Genomic DNA, 21,475 nt, shown 5'->3' with positions numbered 1-21,475 from the left:
CAGCCTGTGACCTGAAGCTTTTCTAGAAAGCTGTTTGCCAGGCAGTTTGTCTCATGCACACAAACCAGATGAAAACAGGTGGAAATGATATTTAATGCCTATTTTAAGACAGTTCCTAGCTGATGAAAAGTTGCAAAACGTTTGCCTGAAAGTGTGAGTGCCTGTGTCGATGCCCTTCCCTCGCCGTGTTCTTGAAGGAGACAACTGTGAAGTGAAGGACCCGAGGCATGGCAACTTGTATGACCTGAAGCCTCTCGCCCTCAACGACACGGTCGTGAGCGCCGGCGAGTACACGTACTACTTCCGCGTCTGCGGAAGGCTGTCCTCAGGCGTCTGCTCGGCCGGTGACAGGTCCAGGGTCGTCTCGTCATGTCAGGAAAAGCGGGGACCCGAGGGATTTCAGAAAGTGGCAGGTACCGTGGTTCTTCCTCCTTGTTTTTGCACAAGAATGGAATTACATATTTAAGACATCAGGCTACAGGCGACGTCTGTCTCAGGTGGGAAGGGTGGCTCCTGCGCTCCAGGGGACAGCGTGTTAGTGACGTCTCTGCTTTCGCTTGATTTTCGTAGCCGGGCCGCGGCTGATGAGCGTTGTTAGAGTTTATTTCATTCGTGCTTAGCCACGCCAGTTACTGATTCTAAGTTCATGTCTCTTTTTTCTATTTTACCTTTAGGACCCACTGGACTATTAATGAGGTCGTACTTTCTAGAATTGAGTCCAAGGGGACACATTTTGTGTAGGCTTGGGCTGTAAAACTTATGGGGCAGGCTGTGGTCATTGTGCTGTCTCAACAGCCGGGCAAGTGATGCTAAGTTTAAGAACTTTAAAAAAAAGAAGTTGAAGTAGTTGATGGGGGGTGTGTGGGAAGACCTTGGGGGCTGTGCAGACGAGGTGACATCCTCTTAGCTCATCAGGCTGAGGAGTGTCTCCATGTCGGTGATCCCGTGGGTAGTCTGGAAGGTCACAGCCTTGGCCAAGAGAAGGCCTGGTTTTATTCTTCCATGGTGTCATGTGATGGGGCCAGTGGTCCAGTGCTGGTAGGCCAGACATACTTGGTCCTGTGAGAGTTCATTCAGGGTGTGTGGCGTAACATGTCTGGGGACCAGCCTGGTGGCCTGGGGACTTCGTGAACCAATCCTTGTTTGACTAGCTTCTTCTTGAACAGGTCTGCTTACTCAGAAGCTGACCTATGAGAATGGGGTGTTGAAGATGAACTATACTGGGGGGGACCCTTGCCACAAGGTGTACCAGCGCTCAACGACCATCTTTTTTTATTGTGACCGCAGCACCCAGGCGGTGAGTGTGCTCAGTGCACATGGGGTGGGAGGGTCGGTCTGCCAGCTCAGGGGCCACTGTCTTATAAAAGAATCTGCTCTTAAGTCTTGAAGTCTCCTGGTTAACTTAGTTTAAATATGTTCTGTACAGAAAATGAGTTCAAGCCTTGATCAGTGCGTGTTGAGTAAAGATCAGGACCATCCCTTACTATTTGCATCCTTAAAACTGAAGTTTCCCAGTGGGGAGGGTATAGCTCAGTGGTAGAGTGCATGCTTAGCACATACGAGGTCCTGGGTTCAATCCCTAGTACCTCCAGTAAAAATATATTTAAAAAACTTTTTTTATTAAGAAAAAAGTCTTAACCCTCCCCCCCGCCCCCCGCAAATGAAGTTTCCACTTAATGGGTATGTCTCTCAACTTTTGCAGCCGGTGTTCCTCCAGGAGACTTCGGACTGCTCCTACTTGTTCGAGTGGCGCACGCAGTATGCCTGCCCGCCTTTTGACCTGACCGAGTGTTCATTCAAGTAAGTGCATGGGGATGTTGGCTCTTGGGCAGTCTGATTTACTTGATAATATTTTTGCTTTAATAGTTGCCTGAGGGACAGGGCATTAGATTAGTCAGGTGCTTTCTTGAAGCCTTAGTTCCTGAATATTAAACTGGCAAGTTGGGTTAGGTTACCTATGAAACCCTTCACAGCTCTGAGAGGCTTTGGTTACTTTGAGTTAAGGTTCAGGGAAGTGATTGTGGTTGAAACAGAAAACCGTGCATGATTCATGGGTCTGAGCGGATTGGAGTGAGCAGGGTGTGCCCTGGCCTCTGCTCCTCCCCAGGGGCTGCCTGTGTCTGGAGACACAACAGTGAAGAGGAAGGTGATGGCGGAGCTGCATGGGGGTGGGCTGGAGAGAGCACGAGGGGGTGACACCCAACCGGCAGGCTCTTGGTGGCCGCCTGGTTCTTTTGTTCTGTTACCTGTGGCTCAAGTAAGCCTCTGAAATCGGGTGATTGGCAGCTCTCGAGATAAGGTGACCTTCACTGTGTGTGAATTTCAGTTGTGTCACTCTCAGAACTATTACAAAGTAGACCTCTTGGGTTCTGTCCCTGGAGAGTGTGGTTTCTTGGGTCTGCACGTCCTGAGTATTGAAGGGACATGCTGACATTTCTGCTGTGTGAGGACCCCACCTGAAAAAAATCACTGAGTTATAGCGTCCTGTCCTGGGAGAAATTTGGTCATTTCCGTGTTTCCTTCCAGTCTTCTTGTTGTGTTATGTCCTTTTATTTAGATAAAGAAATAATTTTTGAAGTGTTAGTGACGTAGGAAATACATACAGTTAGTGATTTATACCAGTAAGTCCACTGTTGGCTCATCTCCTGACTCCGACTCCTTGTACCGCCGCTGCCCAGGCCTGGGGTCCACATCGCACTGCACCACCCGTGCGGTAGTTCTGACAGAGTCTGTGGGGTTCAGTCTTGGTCTTCATTTGAAAAGGCTTGGGCTTATCCTCGCTGGCCTCATACAGAATTCTGGGTTAACAGTTTGTGCGTGTGTATCAGCACTTTGAAGGTGTCCATCATCTTCCTGTGCTTAGCGTTGCTGGTAGAGGATCTGCCCCCTTTGGTCCTATTTTCATGCCTTCCCTATGTATTTCCCTGTGTGTATTCCACAGTCTCGCTCTGATTTGCTTGTATAGGGCTTTATTGTCTGTGTTGCTTGCAAGTCAGTGCTCTCTGAAACTAAAGATGCGTGTCTGTTACTAGTTTCGGAATATTTGCAGTTACTGTAACTTTGAATGTTGCCTCTAACCTTATCTGTCTCTTCTGGAACTTCTATTAATCAGTTTTATCAGCTGGTCTCTTAGCTGGTTTAATTCGCTGTTTTGACTGTTGCCTTTTTAATTTTCATGACTGTACTTTTCATTCTAGGAGGTCTGTTTGGTACTCTTTCTAATCCACCCTTTCTTCCCTCCATTTTGCCCCCTTCTTTCACGATAGTTTCAGTTTCCTCTTTTGATCTTCAACCATTTACAGTAAGCATCTCAGCTGGTCCATTAGGTGAAGTTCTTGAGGACTTGCTTCTGCAAAAACTGGTGGCTCCCACAGATTCCAGTATTAGTTAATGCTGGCATCTTTTCTCTCTTATCCTATTTATATGGTCCATCAACTTTCAGACAAGATTGGACGTGTTCTGGGTGGTGTGGCCGTTGACGGTCCATCAACTTTCAGAATACCTCAGACTCTCCATTCTGGAAGCAGTGCGCCACCCTGGTTCATGTGGCTTTATCTTGCACCTGCACCACTGCAGTCACCCCTCAGTCGGTCCCCTTGCTACACGCGGGACAGTCCGGCATGATGATTAGAGTGAACCTGTTGAATTATAGGTCAGCGAGGGTGCTTTTGCTGAAACCCCTCAGTGCAGTGAAGCCCGTCTCAAGCTGGAGTCCTCACTACAGGCTGGAACACCCCCTGTATCACGTCTCACCACAGCCCCTGCTTTTTCACTCCTCACGTCTGATCTGCTCCGACCACATGGGGCTCCTTGCCTTTGACCTCACCAGGCTCTCTGTGCCCCAGGCCCTTTGCTCGTGCTGCTCCCTCTGCCTATGCTGTGCTGTGCTGGGTCCCTGGATGCCTGGCTCTTCCATATCTTACTGAGTTTATTCAGAGGTGGCTCCTTAGGAAGGTGGTCTCTTGAGTGCTGTCTGATCTCATCTCCTCTTCCCTCTCCCAGACTTTATCCCTGCCCACCCCACCACCCTGCCTTTTATTCTCTTCACTCTGGTTGCCATCTGATACACATTAAAAAAAAAAAAAGTTCTTGTTTGTGGTTTTTCTTCCACTGGTGACTTCTGCAGGCTTCGTAAGATGGGCGATTTTGATCTGTTTTCCTTCAATACAACACCCCCAGTTGTGGGGCACGTGGTTTTTGAATGAATGAGTGATTCTCACTCAAGTGGTGTTCTTGTCTGTCTCTACCTGGACCTGGTGCCCCGCAGGTGGAGTATTTGTCTTTCTTACCTTTGACTCTGCACCTGGTGTGGGGCTGGTTCCCAGTAACTGTCCTTGTTTGGAATTTGTGTAGTGAGTAAACCTTTGAGCAGAAAGTCCGCCCCGGCCGGTTTTACGTCAGTGACTGCCGGCGGCCTCGGGCTCAGACAGCAGGTGGCCTTCCCGGGCTGCCTGAGGGGGCCCCGTATGCCCCAGCCGGGCACCCTCGTCTGCTCACCGGCCTGAGCAGGGCAAGCACTTGCTGTTTGCCTTTTCAGGTTAATACATAATTGCATTGAACAAGGCTTGATGCTTCCTGAACTCAGGCTGTGTTGCTGCTGGTTGACCAGAGATGGGAGAGTCCCGCATAAAGTTCTGTCCCTGGAAGGACCTGATTCCCAGGGTGTCAGGACTAGGCTGTGCTCTAAGTGCCGGAGCCTTTCCAGATGGGGCACCGAGGACCCCGTTAGACAGAGCTGAACCTGACGGCCGTGCTTTCTTCCCTTCAGAGACGGGGCTGGGAACACCTACGACCTCTCACCCCTGTCAAGATACAGTGACAACTGGGAGGCCATCACGAGTACGGGGGCCACCGAGCACTACCTCATCAACGTTTGCAAGTCTCTGGCTCCCCAGGCTGGCTCGGGTGAGGGGTCTCAGGGTGGGCTGGTGGCTTGTAAGGGGCTTTATGGGGAAGGAACGAGTAAGAGTGAGGCTCCTTGAAGGTGTGTTGCTTTCTGTTATGTGAGTGGTTTGGCCAAGAAGTAACAGGAAGAGTTATCTGAGGGTCAGTGACTGACCCTGGTGCGGCCCAGGACAAATCAGTGCTGAAGGCTCTGCTGGAAACGCTGTATAACCTTTTTTGAACTTGAGGAGACAGAGGTAGAAATAATCATCGTTGCAGGTAATTCTCAGCAGGGCAGGAGATCGGAGGGTGTGAAAGGAGATGTGGGTACCTGCCCCACGCATCTACTGAGAGTAATGTGGGTGAGGGCCCCTTACGATGCACCCAGACCCCTGGTGCCAGTGATGAGACTAGAACTCAGCGGTCCACGTGGGGCCAGGGGCGATGCACAGAGACCACGGTGCCCCCTGTTGGGATCCTGAAAACGAGATCTGTCCCATTTTCATGGAGTTTCATGCAGCTCGCTCACGTCTTATCTGGCTTCAACTCAAGGGGTGGGGGAGGTGATTCAGTTTATTTATTTATTTTTAATGGCGGTGCTGGGGATTGAACCCAGGACCTCGTGCACACTAAGCATGCACCCCACCACTGAGCTGTACCCACCCCCGTTATGTAACTACGATAAGTGTTTCCATCCTCTGCATGGTCTGAGGCCGTGGCCCACTTCCCGTTGCCTTGTGTGCTGACCAGACTGGTGACACTGAGGTTCTTAACCTGTGAAGGGGCTCATTTGCCCAGGGCAGATGGCACAGGCATTTTGGGGACTGGGAAGATGGCGCAGCTCTTGGTGGCTCCTTAGGTAAACACAGCCCATGAACGCAGGCCGTTTAAAACGTCCCATTGGCTTAATCGAGGTATTTTAGCATCATCCTGCTTCGGGGTCAGGAGTAATTTAGGCTGTTGCGCCTTAGACTCTCCCCACACCCCAGCCCCCCGTCCACCTATGGTAAAACAGCGTTTAATTGAGGGAGAACTTGCGTGGTATCTTTGGCATGTGACGTACGTGAAAGAAATCACTGACACTTCGGAGTGGTTGTTAGAGTCAATATGTCGCAGCTGGCCATACGTGCCTTGTGAGCCCAAGGCTGGAGAACCACTGATGTCTCTGTTCATCGTACCCCTTGTGCCGCAGAGCCGTGCCCCCCAGAGGCGGCCGTGTGTCTGCTGAGTGGCTCCGAGCCCGTGAACCTCGGCAGGGTGAGAGATGGTCCCCAGTGGAGAGATGGCATGACTCTGCTGAAGTATGTCGATGGTGACCTGTGTCCCGATCGGATTCGGAAGAAGTCCACCACCATCCACTTCAGCTGCAGCGAGAGCCAGGTGGTAAGTGACACAGCGGCCTCGGCCCCGATGTGCGGCTCTGGGGACGGTACGCGTCACAGCTCGGCGGGACTGGTGTCTTCCTTTCCCGGGAGGAGAGTCGAGGAGCTCGGGGTGCCCGGCCTGACAGCGGGTGAGAGCAGCCCGGCCTCGGCCCTGTGCTCCTGGAGTGCCTTCCTTCTCTGGCCCCTGGGCCGCCCTGGAGGTTTTAGTTCTAGAGTTAGTTGATTCTTTTTGAAGTTTGACTTAGATTCCCCAAAGGCTGGAGTGGAAACTGGCGTCTGGCAGCCTGCCCTCTGTCTTCCTCGAGGCCACTTGGGTAAAGCAGAAGGGCGGGCAGAACCAGTCCCAAGGTGGCTCGCCCATCCCTGACTGTGTAACCCAGTAACTTAACCAGCAAACCGGTCACCCATTCACGACATGAGATCTACCTGTCTCACCAAATCGCCATGAGGCTGAGAGAGAGGAGGTGGGAAGCGCCAGGCGTCACGCCGAGTGTGTGGTCAGTGCGCGGCAGCTGGGTTCCCACCTCCGTGGTGATTCCTTTCCCTGATGGGTCGGTCTGTGCAGTTAAGCAGGTGTGGGCTGAATTAATGGTCTCTCCGGACTGCTGTTCACCACGGGAATGTCTCTGCATGGGAGATGAAGGCGAAGCCCGGGTGCTATTCTGTGAGATTTGAGTTGTAGCTGATGTGAGTGAGGTCGGGCTGGGCCAGCCCACTCCACGTCAGGTTGAACTGCTACCTGTCCGGCGGCGTTTGGCCGGCAGTGGGAGGGGCCTGGGATGCAGGCCACTCGGGAACCTGCGACCTGCCCTCTTGTCAGGGGTGCTGGCTAAGGGTTCCTCCCGGAAGATAGTGCAGAGGTGTGGCCCAGGCTCCTGGGCCACTGAGGTCTGGAAACCTCGGCTCAGGGCTCCTCACGAGGGGGCCAGGGCTGCAGTGCTGTGCGGGCCTGTGGTGGCCCAGGAGCCAGGCCGGCGTGGGGTTCACCGGGGAGGGCGGGTGCTGCTGGATGACTCTCACCCGCTCTGTGTGGACGGAACATGTTTGAGACGTCGGGAGCCAGCCCTCACCAGTGTAGTGCGGAGACTAGTTAACCCACACTGGTTCTTCCAGAGGCTCTTGTTGTTTTGTCCATCATAGCAGATTTCATTTCCTGGACAGAATCACTTCTTTCCTCACTCCTGATTCCCAGCAGCCCTTTGAGCACCTTTGTCCACCCTGTCCCTGCCCCGTCTTCTGTCTTAGCTGTGGGAAAACCTTCCCGCCCCCCCCGGGGATTTCAGCCTACGTCTCACCCTGTGTGTGTCAAGCCCCCCGTGGTATCTCAGGAACAAATCCTGACTCTTTTATTTTTCTCAATCTGCCCTCATCCCGCAAAGACGTTGAGACGTTCACGCACTGTGGTGCTTGGCAGGGAAGCTCCTGTCTGAGTCAAGTCAGTGTCGTTGGGTCTGTCAGGCGCGTGCCCCGGCGGTGACGTCTGTCCTCTGCTCACAGAACTCCAGGCCCATGTTGGTCAGCGCGGTGGAGGAATGCGAGTACACCTTCTCCTGGCCCACGGCAGCCGCATGTCCCGTGAGGAGCAACGTGCACGGCGACTGCCAAGTCACCAACCCCGCCACGGGTGAGGGACCCCGCCGGACACACCGCGCACACACACAAGCTGGTCACACCACACACACACGCCAGTCACACTGCACACACAGCACATGGTGAGAGGCCCAGTGTGAGTCTGGGGAGCGCGGCACCCCGAGGCAGCAGCATCCTGTCCTGTCGGTGTGTGTGTTGGGTCTGCCCAGTGCTGTTGACTCGAGTTCTCCTTCAGTGGAGAAGAGACTGATCCTCTCCCTGAAAGCCAGTCTCCCTGTAACTCCTGTTTTTGGGGTGCCGGTCACGAGCTCTAGGCCATCTCCTGTTACCTTTCAGAGTTAACAAGGGGCCACCAGGAGGCCTCCACCGAGTCTCTGTGCTGGGGACTGGAAAGGTGCAGGTTCATTGGCTGTGGGAGGAGTAGGGCCCTCCCGACCCCACCAGAGTCCTGGTGACCACTGTGGCCCTGCCCCAGGAGGAGGAGGGTGCCGTGAGCCCCTGTCTCCTGGGGAAAGACAGGCCATTTCATAAATTTGGGAACTGACGGTCTTGTGGTACTTCCTAGCTAGTAGGGAAGGGCTTTATGGCCGTGTCAGTGAAGGGGGCAGTGACTCGTGGTGAGAAGTCAGGAGGCTGGATGGCTGGTGGGATCCACGGTGATGGGCCTCCAAGCATCCCCATCTGTCCCGTTGCCCCTGCAGGACACCTGTTTGACTTGAGCTCTCTGAGCGGCAGAGGTGGATACACCGCCGCTTACAGCGAGAAGGGGCTGGTCTACATCAGCGTGTGCGGGGAGAACGAGAACTGCGCCCCCGGCGTGGGTGAGTGCGCCCGCCCGCCTGCCTGTCGCGCGGCCCTCCTGTCCCCCGTCCCCAGGGTCGGCCTGCCCTCCGCACTCCTCTAGCGAAGAGAAGATGAGACGCCTTCACCTGCAGCAGGCGGCTAGTGGGGGGTATTTCGGGCCATGTGATGAAATACAAGATGTGTAACATCTGCTAAAACCACATAGGACGCTCAAAATTACAAGCAACAGTTCTGAATGTCAAAGTCTGGATTTGCCTAAAGTTCTCATCAGAAAATGAGACGTTCGAGACCCTCATTGTGTGTTTTTCTCTCCCCTTTTTGCGTCTGGGACAGGGGCCTGCTTTGGGCAGACCAGGATCAGTGTGGGCAAGGCCAGCAAGAGGCTGGCCTACGTGGACCAGGTCTTACAGCTGGTGTACGAGGACGGGTCCCCGTGTCCCTCCAAAACCGGCCTGAGCTACAAGAGCGTCATCAGCTTCGTGTGCCGCCCCGAGACTGGGCCCACCAACCGGCCGGTGCTCATCTCCCTGGACAAGCAGACGTGCACCCTCTTCTTCTCCTGGCACACGCCTCTGGCCTGCGAGCAGCCGGTGAGTCTGGGCCCGTGTGGCCTCTGATGAGTGCCCAGCTGTGCCAGTCTCCCTCTCCAGTTCTCCTATGAGTCACATGCCCCCCCGGCCTGCTTCATCCCCTCCTGAGCCCGAGATAATGGGTTCAAGGTCCCTGATGTTGATGTCACGAAGCAGTAGGGGGCACCGATCTGCTCTGCGTGCTTTTTTTGGTTTGGCTTAAATTCTCGGGGGTGACTTCATGGTGGCGAGGACATTCTGCTGTGCACGCCAGCGAGGTGTGTTTCCTCTTTGACAGACGGAGTGCTCTGTGAAGAACGGCAGCTCCATCATCGACCTGTCGCCCCTCATCCACCGCACTGGTGGGTACGAGGCCTATGATGAGAGTGAGGACGAGTACTCCGACGCCAGCCCTGATTTCTACATCAACATCTGCCAGCCGCTGAACCCCATGCACGGCGTGCCCTGCCCTGCCGGAGCCGCTGTGTGCAAAGTGCCTGTCGATGGCGCCCCCATAGTGAGTGTGGGGGTCCCAGGGCAGAGGCGGTTCTGCAAGTGGAGGCTGACTTGGGCAGACGGAATGGGGAACTGAGCTGGGGCTCCGTGTCTGGGTCCCGCGGGGGGAGGGTCAGTGTCAGGATTTGGTAGCAGAAGGCCTTTGAGTTGGAAACACGTGTGAACACACATGTAGACACTCTTTTGTGTGTGGTGTTAGAAGCCTCAGGGACGTTGACGAGGCTTGGTTTCTTTGTTTAAATGCAGGTCTTGGGCCATTAAAACACTTGGAAAACGCAAGCATGTTCTTTGGCAAATGAGTCATAGTGCAGGGCACCAGCTGGTTCGCTGACAGCTGCAGACTCTGCCTTGACAATCTTGGTTTCATAAGCGCATTTTTCAGTGTAGATTGGGATCTTTAAAAATTGTCTTCATGAGTCATAGTCACATTTTGTGAAACGCTCGGTGTGTTTTATTTGAAATGCATCTCAAAAGTGGTCTATTTCTGTCTGTGTTCTTTAAACGGTGAGTCTTGTCACGAGGTACGTAGGTGTCCTTTAAAAGGCATTGTCTGTGGCGCTGGTGGGAGAAACGCTGGGAGTGGGTGGGGAAGCTGGTCATGATGGGAATTTGACAAAGGCTTAGCTGCATGACAAGCGCGGGGTCCAGAGAGCCCGGGGGTTGGCGGGAAGCGCTGTGGCGTCACCCCTGCTAACAGCGCAGGTGGGAGGCATGCTGTGACTCACTTTCTGAGAGGTCCAGTCTGCTGTGTTTTCCTGCCTGGCTCCCTTTTTGCAGATTAAAAAAAAAAGCAGTAAGTTCTCTAACTGAAGAGGATGTTGTGTCATTGTGGTCCGAACATGCCCCACAGCTGTGAACGAACCATGCCTTGTGGCTTCACACACACACACTCACACACACACACACACACACTCACACTCATCACACACACTGTTCCTGGCCAGTCAGCTTTCTTCCATTCATGTTTATTTGCTCTCAGATGCTCCCTGAGCAGCCTGGGTGTGCAGGTGCTGTGCAAAGCCACAGAAGGTGGTGAGGGGTGAATGAGTGTGTGTGTCCCGAGGATGCACTGGGTCACTGGCCGGGGAAACAGCAGTCCCTGTGCAGTGCTGGGCAGCAGGGAGACAGGACAGTGTCAGGGCAGCTACGTGGGCTCCTGCCTCCCACCGTCAGGAGTCGGTGCAGCATTCCTGATGGGACCCGAGAGAGGGATCCCTGTTCCCTAGAATCTTCCAAAATCTGCCATGAGTAGAAACAGAACTGTTGTTACTGATATAGGCTTAAAACTGATAACCATGGGCAAACTGAAGTTTCTTTGGTTCACTGTGTTGTCAGGATTTGTCAAAGGTGCTGCTCTTAACCCAGTTTCTTTAGATGCTACAATTCTGCAAAACCAGTAACATAATTTTTACAATTTTTTATTAGCCTTTATTCCCCTAACCTGGGGAACAACTAATTTCCTGAAATGTTTGCTTTTTTTCTTCGTTTAGGATATTGGCCGAGTCACAGGACCTCCAATACTCAACCCCATAGCTAATGAGGTTTACTTGAACTTTGAAAGCAGTACTCCTTGCTTGGCGGACAGGCATTTCAACTACACCTCTCTGATCGCGTTTCACTGTAAGAGAGGCGTGAGCATGGTAAGTGAGCGCCTGTTCACTGTGGGAGCCGGGAACCCGAAACGCCTGATTCAGATCTAAGGATGCCCGTATTCAAAATACCAGTCTTGCATCATACGGTGTATCAGTGGTGCATCGAGTGATTTAAAACCATTAACTTAACAATAAGTCAGTCCACGCTGAGTTACCAGGGCAGATTTTACACAGAGGCTTGCTATAATTTAAAAATGTGAATTTTTAAACAGTTGAGCACAGACGTGGCATTCGCCTCTGCCTACCAATACACAGAAGTGTCGGCTGTCTTTTCCCTTTTTTGAATCACGACGTTACTGGTGTTAGTCTTACTGGGAAGTCAGACAGCTGTTTCGGCAGCTATGATCACTCGGGACATAACCCAGAATTCAGAAATTAGCAGATGAAAGAAGACCTCTGGAGTCAGAATAGCTACAACTAATCTGTACTTTCTACTTTTAAGGAGGCCATTGACATCTTTTACATGCATTTACCAAACAGCATTGGCTCCCATTAAAAAGGGTACTGTGTTATAAATAGCTTTGTGTAAGTTCTCTTTTGACTTCCCATTAGAATAGGAGATGAATTGGTAGAGTTTACATTGACTCAGAAGGGCTGCCTGACGGCACACAGCCCTGCCTGCTGCTCAGGTGCAGAGCTCCGCCCTGGGCTGCCCTGCCCGCAGCCCCTCCCTCTCCTGTGCTTCTGAAATCCTTAAAGCTCCGGACACCCAGTCTTTGACGTGGATGGACTGAGGCTACTTGGCTCTGTATGTGTCTCACTTAGTATGAATATTCATACATTTTGCTATAGAAATATTACTGTGTTTGATTACAGGACTCTGTGTGTGTGTGTGTGTGTGTGAGAGAGAGAAAGAGAGAGAGAGAGAGAGAGAGAGGGAGAAATATATATATATCCTGAATTGCCTCTTAAAACTCTGCAGGTGATAAGTTAATTCTAAGGCTCATCTGGCCCTAGGAGGACAGGTAAAGGTCATGGTTCTGTAACCTGTCTCATGATTTCAGTAAGGTGACTTTCTGATTCCTGTGGCAGGTTTGTGAGGGAAGGGGAGCTGTGGCTGCTGGAGAAGGGTCTGTGGACGGTGGCAGGAAGTGGCCCGGCAGCAGCCTAACAATGAGGGACAGGACAATAATTGAGAGAAGTGGGCACACACAGACCATTGCTGCCTGGGGCCTCTGCACGTAGAGCCCCACAGCACCCCGAAGCAGTGGACGTGTCCCTGCTCACAGAGTGCTGGGCACGAGGATAACCCCGAGTGATCAAGACAAGAGGAGCTGCGATCAGTCTCCCTTATCTCTCTGTGAGCCTGCATGTTGACTTGGCCATGTCTGCACGCGCGTCTCCAGGCGCCGTTGGACTTTCGCTGATTCTCTGAGCAGCCTGCGGAGCGTGATCAGTCAGGGTTTATGAGGTGTTAGAGACAAGGCCACGTGTGCATTCAAGTTGGGAAAGATTTTAAAGAGATTTTCTTCCCCTGTGTTTTTTATCTTCAGTGGAAATACTTTCTCCACGTAAGTTTATAGAAAAACAAACTCTTGACAACAACTAAAAATGAAAGTCCTCATCTGTTTTTGCGGCGGTTGCTGAACGAGGGAAGGGAGGGCGTAAATACGTTGACTTCTATTTATTTATAATACTTGGCCTGTGGAATGTTGGACCATGTCGTGTCTCACACTTGTGAACATCCTCAGTTTCCAGGGAAGGTGGAGTGGAGACGCCCCTCGCGAGCACATCAGAGCCCTGGCCTCCCCACTTTGCGTCGGGAGTCCTCAGTTTCATATGCTTCTCTGTCATGACGTTAAGGACCCCTCCCTTTCTTCCTTTGGGCTGGTAGCATCGAGCACTGAGACTCTGTCTCTAAGCGCAGGCCCACGGCTGGCGGTGGCAGGGTGTCAGGGTGGGAGGGCAGTGCTGCTTCCTTGCCGCTGGTGATGACAATCGCGCCCTCCTCTTGGAGAGAGGCCACTGGGGGTCACCTGAGAACTGGGCGGTCTGGGAGCAGCGCTGGAGCCCACAGGCCCGGGCAGGTGTCTCTGGCCCTTGCCCGGGGAGGAGAGGGCAGTGCGAGGATGCTGTGCTGATACGTGGGTTTCCATCCCATGCTCTTCCTTAAAACAGGGGACTCCGAAGCTGCTGAGGACCAGTGACTGTGACTTTGTGTTCGAGTGGGAGACCCCGCTGGTCTGTCCTGATGAGGTGAAAACGGAGGGCTGCTCCCTGACGGACGAGCAGCTGCACTACAGCTTTAACCTGTCCAGCCTCTCCAAGAGCACCTTCAAGGTAACGCCGCTCGCCAGGGTCTGTGATCAGGGATGCAGTAAGGCCCACGTGGGTCCCTCCTTGTCTCCAGCCGGGCTTCTGCTGACCAAGGGGAGACGGTGGCAGGAGCTGCGAGGTTTCCTGACTTGAGACCCACTGGGGTGTGTGCTGGGGGATGGCTGTTTCTCCCAGCCTCATGTCGTGGACTGTGTGCTGTGTTGATGGGGCTGTGGACATCTCGGGTTGCCAGTGGTTGGGGAACCTTTAGGCCTGTGACATAGATGTTACTGAGTCGTACAGCTGTGGAGCCAGGCCACGAGATCTTAGCACTTTGCAGGGAGGCCGGTGAGCAGTGAGCTCTGAATTGTGTGCCCGGGTTCCGGTGGCCTGGCCCCAGTAATGGAGATCTTGTTGGGGTGCAGGCGCTCCCCACAGGTGTGCCGCAGATGGAGCCTACAGAGGGAGGGGGGCTGGGGAGGTACACGTGTAGTTAGGTTGTGGCCACTCTGCTCGGGCACTGAGTCCACAGCACTCCCTGGTTACAGGTGGGAGACCTGGGCTTCGGGAGTGGGGAGAGCAGCCTGAGATCTCATAGCTGGCTCCCCACCTTGGGCCTGCGGGAGCACAGCTGCCGCCTGAGGGTGGGGGGAGGTCAGGGCCAGGGAGAAGGAGGGTGAACTCCAAGGAGCCCATGCCCAGCCCGCGGACACAGCCCCACTCTCCTGCCCTAGCCACCCCTCTGCGGTGCCGGCCCTCTCCCCGAGACCCAGTCACAGCCACGTATGGTGATGTCTCTCCAGGTGACCCAAGACTCGCGCACCTACAGTGTGGGGGTGTGTACTGCGGCCGCAGGCCTGGATCAAGGTGGCTGTAAGGATGGAGGCGTCTGTCTGCTTTCAGGGAGCAAGGGGACATCTTTTGGGCGGCTGGCATCAATGAGACTGGATTACAGGCACCAGGACGAAGCCGTCATTTTAAGTTATGCCAATGGAGATAATTGCCCTCCAGGTAAATCTTTGCAGCGGTTGAATTTCCTTTTCCTAATAAACACGAAATGAGATCAGGTGGCAGGAGTGAACTGAGGGGTGACACCCCAGATGCTGTGAGCCCTGGGACCCTGGACTGGACCTCAGACTACTTGTACTAACAGCCCTGGGTGCCAGCACTCACGTGGTGACTGGGAGGCCTGGCTGTCCCCCTGCTGGTCCAGGGTGATCGCTTCCACGGGGGTCCTTGTCCTAGGGGATCGCATCTGGCCGGGCACAGCCAGTGTCATGATGGCAGTCGGGGTCATGTAGATTTCTTCTTTTTTCCAGAAACTGAAGACGGTGAGCCGTGTGTGTTCCCCTTCCTGTTCAATGAGAAGAGCTACGATGAGTGTGTCCTGGAGGGCAGGGCCCGGCTCTGGTGCGCGACGACCTCCAACTATGACCGAGACCATGAGTGGGGGTTTTGCAGACACTGTGAGTGGAGCGCCCGCATCCCAGAGGCCCGCATCGTGCTCAGACCTCTGCCAGTGTCCAAATTCATGGCAGCGACTCTGCTGCACATAATCTTTTCTCGTCAGGGCTGTCTTCCATAATGAAAGGCGGTTTTTTGGAGGGGGGTAATTAGATTTATTTTTTTAATGGAGGTACTGGGGAATGAACTCAGGACCTCGTGCATGGTAAGCATGTGCTCTACCACTGAGCTATACCCTCCCCGCAAGAAAGGCTGTTTTTAAGCTCTCTGTGGGTTGTGCTGCGTTGCCTTGAACGTAGACCTCGGCAGGGCCGGGGGCTAAAGCAGGTGTGGGGTGGTCAGCGCGGCTCACTCCCCAGCTCGCAGGACTTCGGTCCACACCCGTTCTCAGCACTGGTGATTCACACTCACGCTGAGCGGAGCTGCCGCTGTCACGGGTCTGCGGGGTGTCCAGGGAGTAATCAGGAGTGTGGTGACCGGCTGCTCTGCGGGGGGCCTGGGCTTGGGGGTCACAGTGGCCCGGATGTAGCGCCCTTGCCGCTGCTGCGTGTGTGACACAGACCGATGAGAGTTTCCAGGAGGGTGGTGGGATGAATGCAGGAGAACGTGCTTAGTTCTTGTAAGTAACCGGGGAACGCAGCTAGCAGTAAGGACTGAGAAATGCTGACTTACAAGGGGCTACTGCAGTCTTGGCCTGAGGCTTTTCGTAACAGGACCTTTCTCTTGGGCAGTTGGGTGGTGCTCCCAGGTTTAGGTAATTATGGGTATCTTATCATTACTGTTTATTTTTTGCTGTCATTCCTGTATTAATCAAATACTGAATGCCCGTCTACAAGGAGTTGTGCTGGTGTTGCAGAATTAAGAACTGGGGGAACCAGGTCTATTTAGGCTTAAGATACACGTGAAAGGAACAAAACAAGAGGTGGCCAGCGCAGCGTGGGGAGTGGCTGGGAATGGACAGAGCCCCTAGGTGCTAGCGCAGCAGGGGGGAGACAGGCTGCGGTCTGACACTTCTCCTGTGTCCCCAGCAAACAGCCACCGGACGTCGGCCATCATCTTCAAGTGTGACGAGGATGCTGATGTGGGGAGGCCACAAGTTTTCAGTGAAGTTCGAGGGTGTGAGGTGACGTTCGAGTGGAGAACAAAAGTTGTCTGCCCCCCGAAGAAGATGGAGTGCAAGTTTGTGCAGAAGCACAAAACCTATGACCTGCGGCTCCTGTCCTCCCTCACTGGGTCCTGGTTCTTCGTCCACGACAGGGCCTCGTGAGTACCTGCCCCCGCCCGCCTCGCCCCACTCTCGGGAGGCAGGAGCGTGCCGTTCCTGATGGGGCAGCTGCTTCAGCTCAGGCTCTGAAGGTGGGGCGGCCACGAGTCTCAGGCCTGGCGTCCGGCAGGTGGTTTGGAAGCAGAGGAAGCGGCTGATCGGCCGTCGGCCTGATGAATTAGTGTCGATTGGGTCTGCATCTGTGAGGGCGGCTGTCCGGGGCTGGGCGTGTGGGAGGCGTGTTGACTTTCTCAGCACTGCCGCACAAACTCCTTTGGCCGCGCTGGCCCGAGGTTGGTCAGTTACACTGACGGCTCTGTGTGTAGGGCCCTCGGCCGGGGGCTCTGAGGTCCTTCCGTCCTCCCTGCAGAGGGCAGCGTGGCCCTGGAGGACCTCGGTAACCTCGAGTCAGGTAACAACTCGCCAGGGTTTGAGCTGCTGCCTGTCCTGACTCGAAAGCCCTCCTTCTTCTAAAGCCACTACACTCAGGGTCCCCCCCGTGTGCCCGGGGGGCACACACGCTCCCTTCTTCTGCAGTAGCCCCTCTTGGGCCTTTGTTTCTCAGGAGATCTGTTACAGTGCTGCGTCCAAAGGTGTGACGGAGTCTGTGGCTGTTGGAACGATGACTTCTTCCGGAGGGGTGGGTAGAGCTGCCCCGTATGTGTCGGGACGGACACTGACCATTGCTCTGTCTGTGTCCTTCCACAGCTACTTCATCAACTTGTGTCAGAAGATCTATAAGGGGCCCCTCGACTGCGCCGACAGAGCCAGTGTTTGCAGAAAGAGCCCCTCGGGTGAGGTCCAGGTCTTGGGCCTTGTTCACACACAGAAGCTGGATGTCATAGGTAAGGCCTGGATCCTTGTCACGTGGTCACAGGTGCCGCTTCTGAGTTGGGAAGCTGAGGGTGTCCTCATGTGACCGGGAGGGTCAGCTCTGGCTTGGTTGAAACCTTGGACGGCACTCTCAGTGACTCTTTCTCTGGCATTTGGCACCTCCCAGAACATTAAAGTAAGTTCTGCCCCGGATGCTTTGAGGCGGCAGATCACAGCTTGTGTGTCCAGAGGGCTCGGGGATCTCGGGAAGGTACCTGTGCCCAGGAGGAGGGTGGAATGTTCAGGGTCCCTCGGAATCTGCTCCAGCTGTGGGTTGTGTCTGAGTCTCCGTAGACACGTGCGAGCATTTATTCTGGAAAGTCAAACGGTGACAGAACCTGGTAAAGACAATTCAGGAGGATGTTTTTGTAGGGTCTTAATAATTTGGAGATAAATAATGAAGCTTTTTTGAGTAGTTTTAATAGAAAATTTATCTTGCAGTTGGTTGTTGAGTGAACAGTTCACTATGTAAAGGAAGAGTGGGGCTCTCCTGGTTTTGGAACAGTCGGGGTGTGTCAGAGGGCAGGAAAGGAGAAACACTCACTCTGCCTGTTAGGCTAGTGTAGGGGTCCCTGAGTTGTCCTGATTAAACCACAGGGAGATTACATCTGCTCGAGCTGTGGAAATGGAGGAAGGGGATTCTGAGGGAGCCACTGTCACCCTTAAGAAAAACCCTGCAAGTTGGAACTGAAGGCTAGTTGCCCTGAGGGGGTGGGTGGCCAGACCTCCAGCCTGGCTCGCCCTCTGTCGGAGATGGTCCCACCTGCTCCTGGAGGGTGCATCATGGCCCGAGGGTGGCTCTGTCCCAGCCGTCTCATACTTGTGTTTGGATATTTGACCTGACTCTCCCTCGGTTTCCCACAGCCAACTGGTAAAGCAACATTGAAGCCTCACCAGGTTAGCTAGTAAAACCCCCTGTTTCCCGACACAGCGGGTGGGGTGTTACTCTGAGGTCCTTACAGGGCAGCCGTCTAAGGACAGTCACCATGGCCGCCGTGTTCAGTTAGGGCATGTTGCCTCGTGGGATGAAGAGATGGACTCTTGTCCCAGGAACTAATAGTCCTGTATAACAGCCATGCTTTGTACATTTGTGTATGTGTGTGGTCCTTAGCAGCAGCCGGGTAGGCATTGAGTCCGTTTCACAGGTGGAATAACTGAGGCAGGGAAGGTTGAGTGTGTTGCCTGTCTGCTGTCGGGGGCACTCTGCCATCAAGACCTGTGCTTGTTGGCTCCATATTCCAGCCATTTAAGAATTTCTCCTTAAAGCTGTGAAACTGTTTCTTCCAAAATTTCACACACAGCCCAATAGGTAAAACAAATTCACCCAAAGCAGCTGGGCCTCACGTCTCACCTCCCTTTGAGTGGTTCCCTGGTTCCCTGCACCTTGGCCGTGCCCTGGAGGTCCCCTGGGCAGCTGGTACCTCGCCTCCCTTCGCATCCCCTGCCTTGAAGGACAGAGGTTGGATGTGTGAGAGTTGGGCTGGAGGGTGTGCTCCCCTTGAGGACCGCCCCATGCGGGCCCCTGGAGCCACCATCTGTCTGCCGAGCTGCGTGGGCTCGGGCCCCCTGGGACAGCTCTTGGTGGCCACTGGGAGAAGCTGGCAGCAGCAGCAGAGTTGGCCGGCTTGCCACTCTGGCCCCTGTGAGACGTGCAACTGAAAGCATGTCCCCACTTTTCTTAGACTCTGGAGGCTCGGGGCCTCAGCTTCTGCTTTTACCTTCTTCATCTCCAGGGGCAGAGAGAGCTCCGTGTGGAGCCAGGAGATCTGAGAAATCCAGAACTACCCCATCTGGCTTTTCACTTTGTCAGGCGGAGGTCTGGCACCTGCGCTGTTGTTACTGGGAGGCTTGGATACGAGGGTGGTGGGGAAGGCACCCAAAAGTACACAGAGGTGGCCCAGAGCTGGGGCAGTGATGGTAGCTGCTGCAGGTACTTGGGTCTGGCTCCACGCACGCGCTCTGAGGGCATCCCCCTTCCAGCCCCGAAGCCGCTCACTTTGGGGGAGTCTTCCTGTTGCCCAAGTGAGGAGATAGCCCCAAAGTCAGCAGCCCAGTTGTGGAACTGGTGAGCGCAGGGAGCGGGGCTGGGACTTGAACCCGGGTCTCCTCTGGCCGTGCAGGTAGTGATGTGGGCCCAGCGCCATCACCAGGCTTGGCAGTGCTGATAACCCAGGCAGTGAGTCTCCAGAGAGACAAATGTTTGTCCTTAATGTAGGTTTTGACTTTGACATCGAGGTTCCTGGGAGGCAGTGGAAATGATGTCAGTTCAATCACCTGTGTTTCAGATGACAGAGTCGTCGTGACTTACTCGAAGGGCCATCAGTGCGGTGAAAACAAGACAGCATCCACTGTCATCGAGCTGACCTGTGCCAAAACAGTGGGCCGGCCTTCGTTCACGCGGTGAGGGTGTAGGGGTCCCTGGGGGAGCTGTGCCCAGGGCGGGCCGGGACCCCGTCACAGTTTCTCCCTATGGCTTCCACTTGTGGGGTTGGGAGTGTGTGGGCAGCAGGGAGGGTTCTTGGGTTCCACAGTCGGGAGAGGGCCTGTCTGCTGAGACTTAGGGCCTGAGTGGGGCCAGGGCTGCCCTGCCCAAGGAGGAGTCTCTGCATGGAGGCTGGGACACACGTACTAGACTAAAGCAGGCTTTAACTGGCTCCGTCTTTGAATGCCACTTTATAACCAAGAGGGCACTGACTGGTGCCACCCAAGGCCAGCTGTTCAGGCATCCTGTCTGGGACCCACGAGCAGGTAGGGCAGCACCTGGGATGTTCTTGGATTAAACTGGGAATCTCTAGGCAGCTCCAAGTCTGGTGCGGGAGGAAGGCGTTCTGCCAACACAGACAGCACATGAGCCGCTGTTCGCGAGCAAACCAATTCCTCCCAGAAGCTGGGCTTGGAAGGAGGGAGACCCAGGCGCTGTCGGAGAGCGAATCAAGCTAGGAGTCTGAGGAGCTTGTAAAGTAAACATTCAAAAGTCTCCGTGCACATTTTCCCAGCTTTTAGATGTTTAGTTCCTACATTTTAAAAATAGGTGACTTGCCTCCGTAGTCACGTCGCGGGTGTGCCGGAGGGTCGCCTTCCCGGTGCTGGTGCTGAGATGGGCCGGTAGAGCAGCCCTGCCCGCCGGGGCGGCCTGTCCCTCGCTGGGCAGAGGCATGGGCAGTGGGGGCCGTCGGGTCGGTGGCCGTGACCAGGCCCGTGTGCACCCTGCAGGTTTGACATCAACAGCTGCACCTACTACTTGAGCTGGGAGTCGCGGGCTGCCTGCGCCGTGAAGCCGCAGGAGGTGCAGATGGTTAACGGCACCATCACCAACCCTGCCAATGGCCGGAGCTTCAGCCTCGGGGACATTTATTTCAAGTAAGTGGAAAGTTTCCCGTTCGAGTGCTGCCCCTCACTCAGGTCCCCCCCCTGGCCGGGGGCTGCGAGGTAAATAGGCCCGTATGTTTCAGTCACCTTTCCAGGTAATTGTCAGCTTTTACTCAGACAGGAGGACAGCATGACTCCACCACTGACACTAATGATGGTGAATTGTCTTGAGTGTAAAAATAAAGCCGCCCCTCCTCCCTCACTTCATGATAAGCCCAGGGTTCGGAGCTGGAACCTTCCGGGCTCACTGGCACGAGGAAGAAGACTTCGTTTCTCCACAGTGTCACTGAGGGGTGGTCTCGGGGTCCGGGGCCGTGCCGGGCGGCGCGTGAGGCTCCGAGCGCGGAAGGTGGGGCAGTAAGATGGTGCCCTCGGCCCCTTCCCGGCTGGGAAAGGAGCTGGGGCCAGCGTCCCACAGCCCTGCCCCGTCCCCGGGGCTCTGGGTCCAGGTGATAGAGGGCTTTCTCTAAGGACTGTGGAGTCACCACAGCCTTTTCCATGTATCCAGGCGATTCAGTGCCTCTGGGGACATGAGAACGAATGGGGACAAGTACCTGTACGAGATCCAGCTGTCCTCCATCACGGGCTCCTCCAACCCGGCGTGCTCCGGGGCCAACATCTGTCAGGTGAAGCCCAACGACCGGCACTTCAGCCGGAAAGTCGGAACTTCCGACAGAACCAAGTACTACGTTCAAGGTAATTCTCTCCGCGAACGCCCCACATTTAACCTCCTGGAAGGAACTTCAGCATCTTCATAAACAAACGCCCCTGAGTTGAAACCTCAGGTCGATTTTCACACAGAAGCCCTGGTCTGACCCTGCGTCTGTCACGTGGGCCTCGTCAGACGGG

The 21,475-nt window shown here is 54.5% G+C and overlaps 1 protein-coding gene across 1 annotated transcript in view; it reads left to right on the top strand.

The window, feature by feature from the left end:
- The window catches only part of IGF2R (insulin like growth factor 2 receptor), a 96,027-nt gene that overhangs the window by 65,580 nt on the left and 8,972 nt on the right, over positions 1 to 21,475 (top strand). The window contains exons 27-44 of the mRNA XM_074368050.1: positions 198 to 413; positions 1,167 to 1,297; positions 1,703 to 1,800; positions 4,769 to 4,905; positions 6,077 to 6,267; positions 7,767 to 7,893; positions 8,561 to 8,680; positions 8,997 to 9,253; positions 9,531 to 9,749; positions 11,239 to 11,388; positions 13,519 to 13,680; positions 14,460 to 14,667; positions 14,976 to 15,122; positions 16,149 to 16,383; positions 17,093 to 17,229; positions 19,543 to 19,657; positions 20,471 to 20,617; positions 21,135 to 21,322. Of these exons, the coding sequence (XP_074224151.1) occupies positions 198 to 413; positions 1,167 to 1,297; positions 1,703 to 1,800; positions 4,769 to 4,905; positions 6,077 to 6,267; positions 7,767 to 7,893; positions 8,561 to 8,680; positions 8,997 to 9,253; positions 9,531 to 9,749; positions 11,239 to 11,388; positions 13,519 to 13,680; positions 14,460 to 14,667; positions 14,976 to 15,122; positions 16,149 to 16,383; positions 17,093 to 17,229; positions 19,543 to 19,657; positions 20,471 to 20,617; positions 21,135 to 21,322 (2,985 nt within the window). The remainder of the gene's footprint in view (positions 1 to 197; positions 414 to 1,166; positions 1,298 to 1,702; positions 1,801 to 4,768; positions 4,906 to 6,076; positions 6,268 to 7,766; positions 7,894 to 8,560; positions 8,681 to 8,996; positions 9,254 to 9,530; positions 9,750 to 11,238; positions 11,389 to 13,518; positions 13,681 to 14,459; positions 14,668 to 14,975; positions 15,123 to 16,148; positions 16,384 to 17,092; positions 17,230 to 19,542; positions 19,658 to 20,470; positions 20,618 to 21,134; positions 21,323 to 21,475) is intronic.

Source organism: Camelus bactrianus, chromosome 8 (assembly GCF_048773025.1).
Source record: "Camelus bactrianus isolate YW-2024 breed Bactrian camel chromosome 8, ASM4877302v1, whole genome shotgun sequence".
Classification (NCBI taxonomy): Eukaryota; Metazoa; Chordata; class Mammalia; order Artiodactyla; family Camelidae; genus Camelus; species Camelus bactrianus.
This window is presented reverse-complemented; position numbering and strand designations above follow the sequence as displayed.